The sequence below is a fragment of the Magnolia sinica genome, chromosome 9 (assembly GCF_029962835.1).
Source record: "Magnolia sinica isolate HGM2019 chromosome 9, MsV1, whole genome shotgun sequence".
Classification (NCBI taxonomy): Eukaryota; Viridiplantae; Streptophyta; class Magnoliopsida; order Magnoliales; family Magnoliaceae; genus Magnolia; species Magnolia sinica.
The window spans coordinates 71,672,992-71,693,445 of record NC_080581.1 but is presented as its reverse complement, the minus strand read 5'-3'; the positions used below and the strand labels follow the sequence as shown (position 1 = coordinate 71,693,445).

The following is a 20,454-nucleotide window of genomic DNA, read 5'->3' as shown; positions in this document are numbered from 1 at the left end:
TGTTCGCCAGATGTACTGTAAGGAGGGAACTACAGAGAATTTTATGCAGCAACCAGCACATTAGAATTCCTGAATCCTTAACAAAGAAGATGGCGGATGCCTTTCCAGGATGAAACACTTCATTTTTCTTTCCACCCGAACTAGGAAAGAAAAAGAAATGTGCATGAAAACAAGGCAGGAGTGCAGTTACAAGATTTTGCTAATTAAAAATCAACAGTAACGAACATTAACAGTATGAAATAATTTTTGGAACAGATAGCATCCACTGGTGAAAAAGATCTACAATAAGATGAAGGGCCATAACTTTTTTGCAAACAGATAGCATCCACTAGCGACAAAGGTCTACAATAGTACGAACCAATTTTTGGAAGATAGCACCCAGTAGCTGAGACTCTGAGAGAGTTGGAACCAGATGCAAAAGTTAATGGGTAAAATCTGAGGGCATGGAATGTAAATTCATCATCGTCATCATCTAAGCATTTTCACAACCAATCGGAGTCAGTTACAAGAATCCTGCTCCACCATTCTGCTCTATAAAGGGCCATAACTTCAGTAAGAATATAGGTCATCAAGTATTTTCTTACTACCTCCAACCACATCCTTTTGGGCCTTCCCATCCCTATTAGATTCTTCAACTTCCACCAAGTCACTCCTATCCTATGCAATGCAGTTCTTGGTCTCCGTTTCACATAACTAAACCATCTAAGTGTACTTTCCCTCATCTTATTACCTATCGGTACTACTCCTATGTTACTCAAATGCAATCATTTCTAATTATGTCCATCCTTGTCTTGCCACTCATCCATCTCAACGTCCTTATTTCAGCTACACTTATCCTATGAACATGTTGCTTCTTAACTGCCCAACATTCTGTCCCATAAAGCAGGCTGATCATATAGCTATCGTATAAAATTTCCCCTTCAATTTGATTGGTACAAGATAGTCACATAACTCCAGAGGCCCATCTTCATTTCTTCCACTCAGCTCGAATTTTGTGGGCAACATCCTTTTCAATCTCTCCACACTCATGAGTTATTGACCCACGATATCGAAAGTGGTCTTTTTGGGATACTTCTTGGTCAACAATCTTAACAAATTTGTCATGTCCACTCCTGTTGCTACTAAAATTTCTCCCCATACATTTGTTTTAATCCAACTAATTTTAAATCCTTTGGGTTCTAAAGCATCCCTCCATAAATCTACTTTGTGCTTATGCCCTCCTTCATCTTGTTAATCAAAATTATGTCATATGCAAACAACATACACAATGGGTTCTCTTCCTGCAGATGCATGGTTATCTCATCCACAACCAATGCAAAAGGGTATGGGCTCAATGCCAACCCCTAGTGCAACACTACGAGGATTGGGAACTCGCTTATCTCTCCAGTAATGGTCCTCACATTTTCTACCGCTCCCTCATACATATCCTTAATCATGTCAATTATATCCTCTTGAAACTCCTTTCTTTCCCAACAACCACAAGATTAACTCTCTAGGGACCCTATCATGCTTTCTCAATGTTAATAACGACCATGTGGAGATCCATCCTCCTTTCCCTATATTTATCTATCAATTGCCTTAGTAGGAAAAGTATCAGTGGTCTGGGGAATCCATGAGGCTGGGAAGATTGATCAAGAAGAAGCTATGAATCAAGGGAAAGGTCTGAGGAATCAGGATAGTTCAATGTAAGGTTGGACAATGTATCAGTGGTCCCCTAAAATGCAACTACATCATCCACATTGAATGTGAAACTAATTCCCATGGAAGTTGGAAGATCTACCACATACGCATTGAGACCGTTTCGTTTTATAATTTTGAATGGTCCAGCGCTACCCGCGTGTAATTTACGAACAATTCCCTGAGGGTACCACTTTGGCTTGATGTGGACCATCACAGGGTCCCCTACATTGAATTCCTTGAATCATTCATGTTGGTCTTCAGAAATTTTGTAATGTTCATTACTAGTATTGATCTTTCGCCTGATTTCTTGATGCAATGAATGAATGTGATGTGCAAAGGACTCTGCAGACTCTGATGACCTATGGGACAGGGACATAGGGACAGATCAATAGGCTTCCTAGGAACAACATCACACCAAAGTGTGGCTTTATATGATCCAAACTGAATGGGAACAAGACAACGATGCAAAATTGAACTGTAAGTTTCATCAACCCAAGACACTGTATAGGGTGGAGGATGGGCTTCAAGCTTCAAGCCCAAACTGCTCACAGTGTCAGTTGATGTCACGTTGGTACAACTACCATTATCCACGATCATCTTACAGCTCTTATCACCACATTTTGCGTGAGCATAGAGGGTCGTGTTGCGGCACCAATCGTTGGTATTTTTTACTTGTGCAAAGGTGTGACGCACAACTGCAACTCCCTCTTCCTCATCACTAGGGGTTTCTGCTGGCTCATATTCTTCCTCCTCACCGTCACTTTCTGGGTGCACTACTTCTATTTGCCTATCAATAAGGAACACCTTGGTGCCCTCTCTCGTGCCACACTGGTGGGCAAAGTGACCAAACCCCTGACATCTAAAACACCTAATCGCATCACTTTTGCGCGAGCTAGACCTGACAACTCCTTTACCCTTATCATCCTTGGGCCCAGATTGAATACTACTGGAAGGCTTGTATTGATATCTAGTGCTAGGCTTAGCCCCAAAAGGGTTGGCCTTAGCGCCAGAATCACGAGGTTCAAACTGCCTTTCCACAGGTGTTTTGAGGTATTGCTCGACCTCCAACACTACTTGATACATCTGTTCAAGAGTGTTTATGTCCTTGGCGAGCAACTCTCTCCTAATGTCAGAACGGAGGCCCGTCTTAAATCGAGCAAGAGTGAGTACGGGATCCTCATCAACTTCACACCGGGTCAAGTACTCTTTGAACTTCTCAATGTATTCAGCCACACTCATAGAACCTTGTCGAAGAGACTGTCATTCTTCAACCAACCTCAAGTGATAGGAGAAAAGAAGGTACTTTTCCTTAAGAGTTTCTTTCATTTCTCCCCAATGGACTAGTGGGGGCTCCCTTAACCTTTCTTTCTTTCGCTCCACAGTAGCACAAAACCTCTTTGCTTAACCCACAAGCTTCATCTTGACAAATCGGACTCGACGAGCATCCGACATGTCGTACCACTCAAAATAGTGGTTCATATCCACCAACCAATCTAGAAAAGCTTTAGGGTCCAACTGGCTATTAAACGTAGGGGCCTCTAACTCCTTGGAGGAGTCGTGCATCTGGGTCATAGTGATCATGATGCCCCTCGCGGGGTGGGTGCACGAGTGCACGCCCGTGACCAATTCCTTGGTCACCTCCATTCCTTTGTCTATCCTCCTAACCACCTGCCTGAGATTGGGCATCTTCCCCAATGGTAGAGTTTGCCCGAGCGGAGGTCTCTAGTTGGGTAACGTACATATTAAGTTGTTCAAACCATTGGTCAATACGTTGTTCCAAGCGCCTACCCAAAGACTCAAACTGCCGGGTTATATTGTTCATTGACTCTTGCAATTGCTCCATGTTTAGTGTAGGGTGCAATCCAAAATCACGACCAGTACATGTGGGCATACAACTACTCACTCAACTCAAAGACCCTCTAATACACTATATGCGTCTAAATGGGACTAAATGATCCTATAGGACTCTATATGAGGGAAATTACACAACGCTACTAAAATTCCAACAACATAACTGCCGAAATAGTTCGTTAACAGAAAATTCAACCATGAAAATTGGGGATTTTCTGATAATAGAAAATTCAACAGTCCATGTTGTGAATGATGGGTCCTAAACAGCCATATATGATGAGACTTGATGCAAAATAGACATGAATAAACTAAACCCTAAACATGCAATGCAATTCCCCTATGAAAACCCTAAGCTCTGATACCAAATTTGATGCAGGACATGAAATTAAATATGACATGCAATGTTTCAAGCTTTAGATCATACCAATTTTAAACAATCACAAACTTCCACGTCCCACATGCGATCAAACATTCAACAAGGGAAATCTACGGGGGTCCAAGCCTACACAAGTTTAGGGCTGGATCAAATAAAATTATAAACCAAACAATGCCCAAAAGAGTGTAAGATTTATCCAATCTTGCAAAGGATTGTTCCCCAATTCAAGAGATACACCATGTTTCAATTCAGGGGAAAATCTAGGGTTTGCAAAAGTTGAAAATACTTGGAATTTAGGATTATCTAGGGTTAGGGTTGGGGATTTAAGGCGAGAGAGGAGTGAAATAGGGGAGAGAGGATAACCTGAGACAGTCCACACGTGTGGACAACAGCCCAGCCCAAACGCACGTGCGTGGGTTCCTATCCGCATGTGTATGGGGCCCACGAAACTGGAAACGGCCAGCTAGGGGTTGGTCGGCTGGGGGAGGTCCACCCTCACGCCAAGTTTCATCTCATTCCGCAGTCCGGTGTGTGTGTGGTGCTCCACTGAAGTTTTGGCCCCCTAGTGGGCAAGAATCTGAAAATTTGTTATAAAGGAGGATTTGGGTGCAAAGAAAAGATAAATCTGAAGATGGGAAGGCTGTGAGAGATGACGGATGTGGGGTGTAGGAGATGGGGATGGTTTGGGTGGTTGTGGCTTCGCACCATAGCAGTTAGCCCTTCGAGGAAAGGAGGGTTTCGCACCCAATTAGCTTCTTCAACTCCGAAGAATAGAAAAGAAAAAAATGCAGAATTTTATTCATAAACTTCAATGAAAAAAAACCTACATGAGGTTGCATATTTATAAGAAAACTCTAAACCCCAAAAGCCATGCCATGTGTGCACACTATCACTTAGAGACGAAGTAAAAAAAATAACAATTAATCAACACAATCAAAACCATTTATGATGTTTCTAATAACGATAATAAATAAAACTCAAAATCTCATATCATCTAGGGTAGTGGGCCACGATCATGAGATCCAATGGTGGAATCCCTATGATGATTGGGTCCACTCCAATGCTCCATAGCACAGCCCCCTAACTAAGAGGTCCTCTATAAATGTCGTCATCGATCCAGATCGATAGTGGAGCATTCCTCCTCCTTGAGTATGTGCGTAGGGTGGGGGGCGTGCGCGTGCGAATGATGTCCCCATCATGTAGCCACGTGGCAGGCACGAAATCTGCATGATGTGCCATAAATATATGAAAGACAACTCATTAATGACTAGGTCTTCAAAGAGTCGTGTCGATTGGGTAACCCGTGGATAAGATCAAGTAACTGTTAGGGCTAAGTCAGCGTCGAGGCATGACCGGTAACTGACTATCTTGATAAGAACGCATACGACGAAGGCAAAGAGTGAACAAATAAAGGCAACCATTACTTTACAACTGGCGATATGCAATGTCGCCACATAATAGCGGTTATCCTCACGATTGCTACTGGAAAATCTATAAATAGCAAAGAAGGGTAGATCATCAGAGGATAAAATCAAGAAATCAATAAACCAAACCAAACCAATCAACTCCAGCACAACGTTGCTTATCGAATCCCCCTGGGCACTTATCCTCTCCACTGCTCATCAGCGTGGACCTATTAACATCTAGGAGTAGTTGTGTCCGTCTTTGCTTTAAGCAAGAACAACTTAGTCGTAGCCATTAGTTGTAATTCACCTCCATCTATACTTGTGTGTGAGATCTGAAGCAAGACCTTAGTCTTAGGAATCATCCACCTACGCTCATACGATAAGTCATCATTAGTCTAAAATATCAACATTGTCTATCCTTTGCTCATCAGCACGTTGCTCGATTAAGCATCCCACTGCTCTCAGCCAAGACAATGATCCTTATTAGTGGTAAGTTTCACTTTTAAACTCCATTATTCATTTCCGTTCGAAGAAACCTTTGCTACACTTTCAAAAGTCTTTAATTCCTAAGGCGAAAAGAATCTATTAGGAGAAAAGCCTCAATCTTCTCAAATCGCTTGATAACACACTTGAGAGTTGGAAGAATAAATGGTTGGTCTTCCGCCATTTAATTCAGCAACTCTATCTCGACGCCAGGGGTTAGTGGCGTTCGGTTTGAGTTGGACCGCAATTAGTTCCGACACGCCCTCAAACTACACATGTGCACCACTTGGCTGAATTCTAGCCAAAAAAAAAAAAATGTGATTTTAAAAGCCCTTCCCTTGTAACCTGTTACTTGGAAACCTTTTGACTGGATTCAGTGTAAAATGATAATGAGCAATTTTTCCAAAATTTCGGAAAACAAAATCTCTTAGAATAGAGAAAAATATTTGCCTCAGATTTTAGAATTCCCTAACACCCCATTTGGCACCTTGGATTTGGTGGTAAATTGATGTATTTTAAATCCGAATAGCTACTTTTTGCATTTGGCAGCCTTGGATTTGGATGTAAATGGAATCGGAGGTATTTCAAATCTACTTTTTTGATGTGTTTTGAAATCTCAGCAAAATGTTAAGATTCCGTTGTAATCCAAAGGAAAGGCCTTTTTTGCCTCTTTTTCTAGGGCAAGAGTGTCACACATGTGATGTAACAAAGGTGTCTTTAGGCTACTAATCCACTAGACACATGGCACGTTGATGGTACCCCAAAACAATCCATTTATCGGTTGTAATATTAAAATCACATCAATAGAATGATTTAAACCATCCAAACATTGGACATCTAAATAGACGGTTAAAAAACATTCGTGAGTCGCTTGTTTGTGATCCTTGCATTTGTGGCCCACCCAAGGCTCGGAATTTCCTCTTTTTTCGACCAAAGTATATATTTTAATAGCCTATTACAATCATTCTTTCAAATATCACATATATATGCACACACATACTAATTTGGGATATGGAATCTGATTTAGTTAATCAAATCTAAGCCCTATGAATTTACCAAAGAATTCCAATGCCCTCCAAATACAAGCTTCCAAATGGAAGATTTGGATTCCAGTGCATTTCAACCAAACACAAATGAGGATTCGGAATCACCTTGATTCCAATGTAATTGGGATTTGGATTCCAATGCATTCCAAATCCAAGCTCCCAAACAGACCATAAGCATAACTAACAAGCAACAATCTAATTATAAACATATCTCTAATTACCTGGTATAAAGAAACCTTTTGATTAGATTCAGCCAAAACAGACAAAAGTGCTAGAAATAAATAATTGGCAGTAATCAAAAGAAAGAAAATTGAGAACTCACAAAAAGGTATTCACTAAGCAAGGCTCAGATTCGTAGCTGTCGATCTCTTCTTTTGTCACATCACCCTTATAGATAATTAAAAGAACCCATGTAAGAAAAAGGGGAAAGAAGAAAAAAGGTTGCAATGCTCAAGAAAGACTGTAAAGTAGTCATCATGTTTCCAGTTTGGACCAGTCAGACCCATGCTTCTGAGACCCAAATCATCAAATAATAGGCCACATTGTGGATGGCTCATGCAGGAAAGAAAAATCTCCCAGATAGAAAAATCATATCCCTTCAATAGGTGTATGAAAAATAGACAATTAAGAGAAAAGACACAGCAACAGTTCACATTCAACAAAAAAGAGCCCGAGATTCTATAGGTAAGACCATCCAATCTGGGGGAATTTTCGATGCATGGTCCATCCACAATAATGAGGCCCATCATATCAACATTCCGGATCACCAACTATGGCCCCCACATATACCAACTTTCATTCTGAGCAATTTTTAATGCCCAAGATTTAAAGGACTGTGTCATGACCCCATAACAGCGAGCCGGTAACAGGCCATCATGAAATGGACGAAAATGGAAAATATTCATCCCATAGGAATAACAGCCCTTTTATACCGAAAAAACGATGCTATAGTCGAAACACAACACGGTTATAGTTAAAACAACAGCTTCCGTACATAACATCGTTACTCTGTTGTATAAAAGGATGTTATTAAGGAAACAATAACTTTTGAACAGTGATCATTACGGCGTGAGTGTGTGGTGGTGTGTGTGCGTGTGTTATAAAATAAAATTTTAAATAAAAAAAAAAAAAAAAAACTTTTGAACATAACTGCCATTACTTAACTTTTTTGTAAGAAAATAACTGTAAATTTCATTGAAGGAAAGATCAGGAGATCAAAGAAACAACTCAAAAAAGTTAGGAAAACCAGCTGATTCACTCGGAAGGTACGCACAGTGAGCATTCCTGTTACATAAAGGGTATTATGTGTTAGAAATTCAATACACAACGGAGGATAGAAGAAAACGATCAGATCTATTGGGTTCAAGGCTCGACTTGAATAGTCGATTTCTCAAGACAGATTTGCTACCCTTTTTCTGGAAATTCCAGCAAGTGCAAACGAAGGAAATCTACAAATTGTCTTCAGGATACAATGAACTCTCAATCCAATTTTCAACACGAAAATTTGCACATTTAAGTGTTGAACAGATCTCTAGTTTTGACACCGATATGCCTTAAGACGTTCAGAAAAAACTCAGTAAGAGATCAAGAGTAATTGCAGAGAAGATGATATAATGTTAAGAATTAAGAGTCTATACTTCTGGATTATAGTATCCAGGATTTATATCAACTGAAAGGTTATGGATTTCTTCCTGAAGAGGTGCTAAAGAGCCTCTTCAAGAAATCCATACCCATTCACAGCAAATAATTGCCTTTCCATGAAAGGACATGACTCTATGTCATATGGCAGTTATTTCTATACCCATTCAGACAGGAGCAGTTATCCAACAGGAAAAACTGAATCCACATAAGTGACACATGGCATAAGTGTCACATGTACAATCATGCACAATTACTCTTAATCAACAAAGGTCATAAAATCATCAGGATAAACCCTCGTTCAATTCCAATTGTACTATGGCCAAAAAAGTTTGAACCATGTGCCAAAAAGACTATCTTTTTGCTCCTTGCGACAATGCGAAGTGCTAAGTGCGCCTAATAAAGCGCCAAAAAGCGCCCAAGCAGCCTTACAGCCCATGCCACGCGCGCGCGTGCGCGAACAGTGCTTCACACCGTCCTCGAGGAGTTTTGAACCCTGGTTGCATAAGCAAAAACCCCTTCTCTTGCCGACAGGCTATACACACTATTTATAAAAAGTTTAAATAATTAATATATTTATTTACTTTTTAAAAATAACTTTTATTTTTGAAATATAATTTTTTTATTCTTAAAAACACAACAATCCCCCACAATTTCAAAAAAAAAAAATCATTCTTGAACGAATGGCATATCAGTATAAATAAGTGCATAAGTAAAGGTATCTTTTGGATTTGAACCTTTACGTTAGTGTATACGATCAAAGTTATGTCAGGTACTTAGTGACCCATTATTCTTAAACTAAGGACTTTATATGACTCACCGGACACATAACACACATCTATTCATATATAACTGGAGATCGTAAAAGTTCGCACATTTCTGGCCTTATGCGTATCCTTATTTCATGAGTATTCTAGAGACGATCCCAATCTCTTCGAAAGCGGCCTCACTTCTCTACTCATATAGGTAGATTTGAGTACTCAGCCTCTAATGAAATGCAGAAACCAAACACTAGACTTTTAGGAATGAGGCTCAAATTTTCTTTTTCTAGTGTATATTTCAGTCACATACTTGACTTGTTTGTCCCTTTGAACCTAGCCTATATTTCAAAACATAGGTAGGGTTGCCATCAAGAGTGAAAGTTACATCTTTATGGATCTTAGTCCCATTCCTTTAGTGGTTCTTCTTATTTGATCTCTTGATAAACCTTTTGTTAAGAGATCTGCTAAGTTCAGGATGGATTTAACATATTCCACTGTGATTACTCCATCTCTGAGCAATCCTTTAACAAAGTTATGCCTTAGACCTACATTTCTAGACTTACCATTATAAGTCTTACTCATTGCACGACAAAGAGTAGCCTGACTATTACAAAAGATAGAAATGGCAGGAGTAGGTTTTGGCCAATACGAGGTTTCCAACAGTAGGTATCTTAGCCATTCACCTTCTTTACAAGCAGCACCAAGTGCAATAAACTCACTTTTCCTTGTAGAGTGAGATATGCACGTTTGTTTCTTAGATGCCCATGATATTGCTCCTCCTCCAAGAGTGAATATCCAGCCACTTGTAGATTTAGATTCTATGCTATCTGCATTCCAGCTTGCATCGTTGTAGCCTTCAAGTACAACGGGATATGATTTATAATGCAGTCCATAGTCTATGGTTCCTCTTAGATACTTTAAAACTCTCGAAATCGCATTCCAGTGTACTTGTCCTGGATTACTGGTCCTACTGTGAATGCTATATCGGGTCTACTGCAATTCATTGCATACATTAAACTCCCAATAGCACTCGCATATTCTTGTTGTGCTTTACATCTACCAGTATTTTTAACCAATTTAATACTTGGATCAAATGGGGTTGAAACCAATTTACTATCATAATGATTAAACTTCTTTAACACTTTCTCTAGGTAATGAGATTGTGTTAAGGCTATTCCATCAAGAAGATCATAAATCTTAATACCTAATATTACATCGGCTTTGCCCATATCCTTCATGTCGAAGTTGGTACTTAGAAACTTTTTAGTTTCTTTCACACAGTCCTCATTTGGTCCAAATATTAGCATATCATCTACGTATAGGCAGATAATAATTTGACATTTAATATATATGCACTTATCTGTTTAGTTTACTTGAAAACCATTAGATTCTACTACTTAATCAAACTTCTCATGACATTGTTTAGGAGCTTGCTTGAGCCCATGGAGAGATTTGACCAGTTTACACACTTTCTTCTCTTGCCCGGGTTGAACAAACCCTTCAGGTTGTTCCATATAGACTTCCTCATCTAGATCACCATTTAAAAATGCCGTTTTGACATCCATTTGATGGATTACTGGGTGGTGAATTGCTGCAAGAGCAATTAAAGTCCTAATAGTAGATATTCGAGCAACAGGAGCATATATATCGAAAAAATCGATACCTTCCTTTTGTCTAAATCCTTTGGCTACCAATCGAGCTTTAAACTTATTTATGGTTCCATCAGGATTGAACTTTCTTTTAAAAATCCACTTACATCCTATAGGCTTTGAACCTGGTAGAAGATCGGCCAAACACCAAGTGTTATTTGAGACTATGGAATCCATTTCATCGTCTATGGCTTCCCTCCAAAACTGTGCATCAAGAGATGAGAGAGCTTCACTAAGCGTTGATGGATCACTTTCAATACTTAGTAGTAGAGTAATCTCCTTTCTTATTTCATTTCTATCGCCTTCTATAAGGAACATATAGAAATCTGGGCCAAAAGATGTTTCTTTTCTTGCCCTTTTCGATCTCCTTGGTTCATTTCCTTCTGGATGAATATTAAATTTATCATGAAAGTTGTTAGGCTCTTCGTTCATTGGTTCTATTATATTTTCATCAACATGCCTTTTTTTATGATTATTCATATAGTCTTTGTATACTTTATTTTCAAAAAATATAGCATCCCTAGACTCTATAATCATGTTTTTTCAGCAAAAGAAGTTTGTTTTAGAACCAGGAATCTATATACGGGACTATGAATCCCATAACCCACAAAAGCACACCTGATTCCTCTAGGACCTAACTTTACTCTCTTAGAATCAATAATCCTGACTTCTGCTATACTTCCTCACACTTTGAAGTAATGAAGATATGGTTTCTTCTTTTTCCATAATTCATATGGGGAGATATCTAATTTCTAGTGTGGGATAGCATTTAGAATACGGTTTGCTGTTAACAATGCTTCCCCCCACAAATTCAGTGGTAATCCAAAATTTAATATCATACAGTTGATCATCTCAACTAATGTCCTATTTTTGTGTTCCGCTAGGCCATTTTGTTGAGGTGTGTAAGGTGTCGTAAATTCATGGATTATACCATTTGATTCACAGAATTCGTTGAATTCATTAGAAGGGTACTCACCCCCTCTATCACTTCTGAGGGCTTTAATCTTTATATTCAACTAATTTTCTACTTCGGCCTTATAAAGCTTAAACTTTTCAAAAGTTTCATCTTTAGATTTTATCAAGTATACATAGAAAAATCTAGTGGAATCATCGATAAATGTGATAAAATACCTTTTTCCTCCACGAGTTAAGGTATTATTTAAATCACAAATATCGGAATGAATTAACTCCAAGGGTTGTGATTTTCTCATGCCAATCCCAAATGGTTTTCTGATTATTTTAGAATGGGCACACACATCACATTTTCCTTCTTGTTGTATTTCATATTTTGGTATAAGTCCCAGGATCATCATTCTTTTCATTGAATGATAATTAACATGACCTAGTCTAGCATGCCATAAAGATACTGAATCCACTTTATAAACGGAAATATCATGATTATTATTAATATTTAGTTTAATCATACCATTACATGAATATCCTTTGCCAACAAATATACCATTCTTGGTGATAACTAACTTATCAGACTCAATCACTATTTTGAATCCTCTCTTATTGAGAAGATCGCATGACACTAGATTTTTAGACATGTCAGGTACATGCAATACATTTGTTAGTGTCAGTCTTTTGCCTGATGTAAACTGAAGCTCGACTGTTCCTTTTCCAACAACGTTCGCACGAACGTTATTACCCATCTTCACTTCTTATCCAGTTGTAATACCTTCATAAGTCTTGAAGATGTTTCGGTCCTTCGATATGTGGATGGTTGCACCAGTATCTAGCCACCATCCACCATCGGATATTACTGTGTTAGCTTCAGTAACTATTGCTACAAGTTGGTCTTCTGTCATGTTAGCCTGAGCTTTCAGTTGCTTCTTCCTGTGTCGACATTCCTTTATGTAGTGTCCTGGCTAATTGCAGAAGTGACACTTACCATTTTTCTTTCCCTTTTTCTTAAACTCTGTATCTTTCTTTGGGGGAATAGATTTGGAGTTCTGAATTTTTGGCTTGTCATCTTCTACTATATTTGCTTTGGAATGATTTTTCGAAGCACTTTCTTTCTTGTCTCGGTTTCTGGACTCTTCTTCTATACGAAGATGTCGTTGAAGCCCTTCAAGATTGTACTTCCTCTCATCATGTTTCAGTTTCTTTTTATAATCAAACCATGATGAGGGTAATTTTGCAATTACTACACCAACTAGGAATTCTTCAGGAAGATCTATACCATCAATCTTCAATTCATCAACCAAGTTCTGTAGTTCGGTTACTTGGGAGAGAATTGGCTAATCATTTTTAAACTTGAAGTGGACATAATTGTCGATCAGAAATTTCTGAGTACTGATCTCTTCAGTTTTATATTTTTCATCTAATTTTGTCAACAGATCTTTTGCAGAGGATATTTTACGGTATGAGTTATTGATGGAATTAGAGAGAGCGTTTAAGATATGACCTTTGCATAAAAAAATCGTCTTCCTTCCTTTTCTTCCGTTCTGTCTTCACTTGTTCTGAGTCATCCGTCTTTTGGCTCGATCAAAGAAGGCAGATCATCATCTAGGATGTAAGATAACTTCAGAGTTGTCAGAAAGAAAAGCATCTTCTGCTGCCATCTTGAGAAGAATTGACCGTTGAAACGATCCAGTCGTACAAAGTCTTGGTTCATAACTTGAATGGAATGAATTGCCTCCATTGTGACTAGAGTTAAATCTGTCTTGAATGTTAGAAATTCAATACACAACGGAGGATTTATCGGGTTCAAGGCTCGACTTGAATAGTCGATTTCTCAAGACAGATTTGTTGCCCTTTTTCTGGAAATTCAAGCAAGTGCAAACGAAGGAAATCTCCAAATTGTTTTCAGGAGACAATGAACTCTCAATCCAATTTTCAACACGAAAATTTGCGCATTTAAGTGTTAAACAGATCTCTAGTTTTGACACCGATATGCTTTAAGACGTTCAGAAAAAACTCAATAAGAGATTAGATCGAGAGTAATTGCACAGAAGATGATATAATGTTAAGAATTAAGAGTCTATACTTCTGGATTATAGTATCCAGGATTTATATCAACTGAAAGGTTATGGATTTCTTCCTGAAGAGGTGCTAAAGAGCCTCTTCAAGAAATCCATACCCATTCACAGCAAATAATTGTCTTTCCATGAAAGGACACGACTCTATGTCATATGGCAATTATTTCTGTACCCATTCAGACAGGAGCAGTTATCCAACAAGAAAAACTGAATCCACATAAGCGACACATGGCATAAGTGTCACATGTACAATCATGTCACAATTACTCTTAATCAACAAAGGTCATAAAATCATCAGGATAAACCCTCGTTCAATTCCAATTGTACTATGGCCAAAAAAGTTTGAACCATGTGCCAAAAAGACTATCTTTTTGTTCCTTGTGACAATGCGAAGTGCTAAGTGCGCCTAATAAAGCGTCAAAAAGCGCCCAAGCAGCCCTATATCCCATGCCACACGCGCGCGGACGGTGCTTCGCACCGTCCTCGAGGAGATTTGAACCCTGGTTGCATAAGCAAAAACCCCTTCTCTTACCGACTGGCTATACACACTATTTATGGAAAGTTTAAATAATTAATATATTTATTTACTTTCTAAAAATAACTTTTATTTTTGAAATTTATTTTTTTTTATTCTTAAAAACACAACATTATGACATTATTTTGAACCTTGATAATACCTCAAAGGAAAAAAATTTAAAAGATAAAAAAGTAACAGAAGCAAAAGAGAATGAAACAAGTGAGAGCAGATTCAGTGCCTCCATGTCATTTCCACACAAATGGAATGCAAGGATGAGAACAGAACTGTTCATTTGGTACATCCATATTGACTGAGCCATGATCCAAAAATTACAATGTTTGGACAATCCTAGCCCTTTAATTGGTGGCATGCAAATAAAAATCAGCAACAGCTCCCATTCAATGAGAAAAAGGTCCATTTATTAGATGATTACGAATTTCGAACAAAGCAACTTCCAGTCAGGGGCTAACCAATGCCAGAGCCCGGGGGAAGCCTCTTTCAGATCATTGCACCCATGCACGACATGTCTGGTACACAATCCAGAGGCAGGAAATGCCTCAAGAGGCAGCAGATCCGCTCTCAATCCTAGTTCCCCCTGAATTGAAGAGGAATTGTAGCATCCCACTCATCAGCAAGCTGACAGTTTACTGACCCAATTCAGCGATCCGGACCGTTGATCAGATGACATGCACAGTTGATTGGCTGCCTAGAAAAAAAAATCCAAAACTAGAATATCCTAACCCTTAAATCAATGGCCCATATTCAAAGAAAATAGCCCAATGATCAGAGGTTTGTAATGTACCAATCTGGGAGGGAGGGGGGACTTTTGGGTGTCCTCCATCCACGGTGGACCATCACATGAACGGCTTGGATCATTGAAATATGCCCACAGATATACGAAATCCTACACGTCAGCGAGTAGTGGGTTTGCCAATGAGTAGAAATCTGTAATTCATCTGAATTGAGAACTATCAGAATTCCGTAATTCATCTGAATTGAGGACTTAATCTGTAAATGAAACTACTTTTAAATTTTTGGAGGGTAGAATTTTCTTTTTTAAATTAAATTTTGGCGGGAAATAAGAGGGTGAAGAAAAAAGATTGGGAAAAGAGATTTTACCTGTTCTTGTTGTGGTTCCTGCTGCTGCTGCTGTTGGGATTGAAGGTTTGATTGTGGTGTAGTGTTTTCTGAGGCAGAGAGGTGGGTTTGGTCAGTAGAAGATGGATTTGAAGAAGGGAGAAGAGCCATTTCAATTCAAAAAACTGCAACTGCAAGAAAATAGCTAGAAACCAATGTGGGAATTTCGCTGATTTATGTATACTGAAAGACGAACCTGTTAGTTTTGCACCGTTTAAAAAAATGGTGGTGATTCATCACCCTGACTGTAACACTGATTTTCAGATATCCACACCATCCAAATTGTGGGGCCCACTTTGGATGGAGTAAATCTCACACTGATCAAGCAATCTTGACCATCTAATTGATGGAAATTAAATGGACGGTTAAAAGTAAAATAGTGAATGGTCAAAATTCGGAGGAACGAGATGCTTATTGATTTTTTATTGTTATTATCATCTTCTTGGTTTGGTTGTGATCCATTCAGATTTGGGTCAGAGATTTGGACGGTCTTGATTGCGTTACAATGATGCCATGTCATGTGTAGCCATTAGGAATCACCATCATTTCTTAAAATGTTTCAAAACTAACATGGGATGCTGTACCATTTTATAAGACGAAACATGCACACCATACACGTGTTTTCAGTTCTGACAAGGGTTCCATTGTTTGGCAATCTGGACCGTTGGCTGCTATATCCCACCGTCAATCTACTATTTATTAAAGGAATCCTTAATATCAAAATATTAAACTTTTGATATAAGTATTACAGACAGAATGTGGGAGATTTTTAGGACATAACTCCATCTCCGGTATTGTCACCAGATCAACGGTTTGGATTATCATAACATGGCCCCACTTACCCTGGATATTCAATATAAGTCAAGATGCGGAGCTAAAGAGATGCTCTCGACTAATCGACTCCGTCCATCATCAAAATAAGAAAATGAATCAAAAATCAGTTATATCCAAAACTCAGGTGGGCTACACCAAATGAAAAGCAGGGATTGAATGCCCCACGTTTGTAAACTTTGTGGGGGCCACAGAAGTTTTGTACGAGGATGATACTATTGCAGTTTATCTGAGTGCGAAAAACCCTGTGAACGGTCTGGATGCCATATAAACATCATGGTAGACTCCAAAAAGGTTCTAACGGTGGAAATTTTCGTTCTCACTGTTTCATGCGGTGTGGTCCACTGAGATTTAAATCTCTCTAATTTTTACATACATGTACTATATTTAACTTTCAAAACCGATGGAAGGAGTGGATTTGTTAAATAGCATCTCTGCGGGCCCCACAAAGCTATTGATTATAGGAACTTGCTGTGGGCCTGGCACAGCGTATGCATGTGTACCATGATTTCCATTCCGACGAGTGGGGTCCATGTCAGTATAATCCTAGACATTTCTGACAAGTGGGGTCCATGTCAGTGTAATGTGGGGTCCATGTCGGTTTAATCGCAGACAGTTCTGACAAGTCGGGTCCACGTCAGAGTGAAGTGGTACATGTCAGTGTAACGCCGGACCGTTCTGACAAGTGGGGTCCGTGTCACTGTAAACCAGCGGCGCAGAATCCGGGGGCGCGGGTTAGGTCCGCCCGGGCTAACAGCTCACAGCTTAGTAGGTGAGTATATAACCGTGGGCCCCACTTTGGTGTATTTTTTGTATGATCCAATCTGTCTATCAATGTTTTCAGCATATTTTAGGGCATGATATAAAAAATGAAGCAGATTCAATTTTAAATTAGACCACACGAGAAAAAAAAGTGGTCATTAAACACCCACCGTTAAAAAATTTCAAAAACCCATCCAACCCGTTGATAAGGTCACATATACCTGGATGATGGGAAAATACAAATATGAGCTTCATCTAAAATTTCTATGGCCCAAAATGTTTTTAATGGTCAATCCCTACATATGAGCTTCATCTAAAATTTCTATGGCTCAAAATGTTTTTAATGGTCAATCCCCGCATTTACTACTTGAGATTTGAATTTTTTTTATTTTTGGAATCATACCTTAAAAATGAGCTGTAAAAGTGACTGACAGAGTGGATATATAATACATACATCAACCTTAACCGGTCAAGGACTCACCCACTAATCTCTTACCCAGATTCACCTAATCTGCACACGTAATCCAGACCATTGATCCGTTGAGGACCAAAACATGGACTGCCCTCAAAGTGGAGCCGTTGGGACAATAAGGGCCCTTTGATTTGTGGCCTTCAAATAGATGTTTAGAAGAGAAATAGACCAATGACCCATATTAACCTTATGAAATGTCCAAGATATGTGGCTGAGATCTTCCAGGCTAGAGACATTTGCCACATAGTCAATCCACGGTGGTACACAAAATATCAATGGTATGGATTGCTGAGCCATGGGCCCCACTTGCCATGAATTAAAACCTGACTATACCATGGAGAGCTGAGTACACCTGTTGAAAGGAGATGATGAGAGGGTAGAAAACGATGGGACATGAAACTCGGCTTTGGCAGGGGAAGCGGATTGGCTACTCCCCCTAATACTAGCCCGGTGGCTGGTGGTTGGTGCTATGCGGGCCCCACCATGATGTTTATGTTTCATTTATTCTGTTAATCCATTTTTTAAGATCATTTTAGGGTTTGAATAAAAAAATGAGAGGGATATAAATCTTAAGTGTACCACACCACAGGAAAACAATAGTGATTGGATATCCACCATTAAAATCCTCATAAGGCCCCCTGTACTGTTTATTTGAAATCCAATCTGTTGATTAGGTCATACAGACCTAGATGAAGGGAAAAAAACAAAGATCAACTTCATCCAAAACTTTTATGGCCCCAAAATGTTTTTAATGGTCGGCGTTCAATTAACAATATTTCCTATAATGTGGTCCATTTGAGTGTAGGATATACCCAATTTTTGGGTTCATGCCATAAAATGATCTAGAAAAATAAATAGACGGCATGGATGGAACACATACATCATAGTGAGACCCACGGAGAACCAACCACTAGCCATTGGCTAGTGGCAGGGAGTAGCCCATCCGTTTACCTTGGCGGGGGGTCTGTGGGGCCAATGTGGTGATGCATGTATTTTACCCACTTTCTTTCCATTTTAATAGATTATTTCAATGCAAGAGCCGGAAAAAAAAAAAAAAAAGATAAATCCAAATCTCAAGTAGACCACACCGTGGGAAATAGTGGGAATTGAATACACGGTTGAAAACTTCATATAGGGATACAAAAGTTTTTTTATCAAGCTGATATTTGTACTTTCCCTTCATTGCAGTTTACCTGACTTTATGAAAAGGTTAGATGACAAACAAACATCAGGGTGAGCCTTACAAAGATTTCAACAATGGTGTGATTATCGCCATTATTTATGGTGCGCCCTACTAAGCCTTGGATATGCTTTCTTTTTTAGCTCATGCTTTAAAATGATTTGTTAAAATAGGTGGACGATGTTTATAAAAAAGTACATCGGAGTGGACCCGCTATGCAATTTGCATCTGGGCAAATGGGTTTGATGAACCGCATGGTAAAGCATGTCTAGCTAGCAGGGTATGTATTCAAAGCATGGGCTCAATTACTCTCAAAGATGGCCATCTTGTCCTGCCCTTCCCAACTTGCCTTGAAGCTGACTTTTAAATGGTTTAGAACTTGGACAACTCGAAATAACTCAACCAAAGTTATAACATGACTTTGATAAAACCCTAGTAATTGGTATTTTTACATAAGTTTCCTTTTGTATTATCCAACCATCAATCATGGCTTCTTACCATCTAATGGAACTTTAACGCTTCGCCTTCGTCTCTTTGGAATGTTGGTATGGCCATGCAAACCTGTTACAATTGGAAGATTTATAACTATTATCAGTTTTAATCTTTCGAGGAAGGTAATTTATATTTCGCTAATTGGTATTAAGGTACAACAAAGATTTATTTTGATTTTTGGTCCCACAAAACAAACTTTAAAAACCCTTAAAAATTCATCTAAAATTAAGATTGCAAAGGCCCTTTGACAAAACATAATTGGCAATTAACGATTACTGGTATTACGACATCGATTACCTCTCAGAGTTTCAATTATGTCAAAACAACACGAAATAAGTTCTTTCGATTCGCCTTGCTTCAAATAGTGATTGGACCATACGAAATAGAATTACTTTTTCTTTTTGAAAAAACTTGTGAATAGGTTAATTTTTGTATCGATCATTATTCATGCAACAATTTAAACTTCTATTTCAAATGCATTCCATTTTTGTGAATTAAGATTATGAAAATCCTAGTATTTTTTGTTTGATTTATAAGTCGATGCATCATTAATGGAGATACAGATGAAAACCATACCTGCAAAACCTTTCATTGTTCTGGAATACCCAACTAAATTGTAGCCTTCCTTTGTGTTCTACTTCTTTATGCTAGACTTGCAAATGGGATGAGTTTTGCAACTGTGAAGATAAAATTGGAACCAAGACGATTTATATATATTGTAGAGAGAGAGGGAGCGTTTTCCGAAAACCCTAACCCGTCACATGGTTTTACCCTCCATGCATATCCTCATAAATAAGTTTCTTCATGACACGACACTTTTAAAATTACACCACATGACAAGTGTAAATATGTTGTAATGGTGTCATTCATGTACTAATAATCACATACCAACGAAAGGGGGTCCCACAGTATGCGTAACCTCGATCAAATTATGTAGTTTGATCCACTTTTAGTAACTCATAACATATGTATAGACCACCTCACGGTCGATGCTTAAAAATCCACAATAAGCAAATAAGCATTAGTGTATGTGCCAATTGCCATTGAACTAAGAAGCTCGTGGTATGAGTTATTGATTGTATCTTTTATGGAAATGGTCTACCAATTCCAAGAATTTATAATGCATGTATTCAATTAATTTTTACTAATAGATATCAAACCAAGACTATAAAAGTTGTTGTGCTTAAGT

General features: G+C 38.6%; 1 protein-coding gene across 1 annotated transcript in view; it reads right to left on the bottom strand.

The window, feature by feature from the left end:
- Positions 1–19,997, bottom strand: part of LOC131255646 (uncharacterized) — a 34,778-nt gene extending 14,781 nt beyond the window's left edge. Inside the window, exons 1-4 of the mRNA XM_058256418.1 lie at positions 19,842–19,997; positions 19,272–19,334; positions 15,511–15,578; positions 7,165–7,229 (exon numbers count right to left, since the gene is read on the bottom strand). Of these exons, the coding sequence (XP_058112401.1) occupies positions 7,165–7,229; positions 15,511–15,578; positions 19,272–19,334; positions 19,842–19,857 (212 nt within the window). The 5' untranslated portion in view covers positions 19,858–19,997. The remainder of the gene's footprint in view (positions 1–7,164; positions 7,230–15,510; positions 15,579–19,271; positions 19,335–19,841) is intronic.
- Positions 19,998–20,454: the final 457 nt, after the last annotated feature.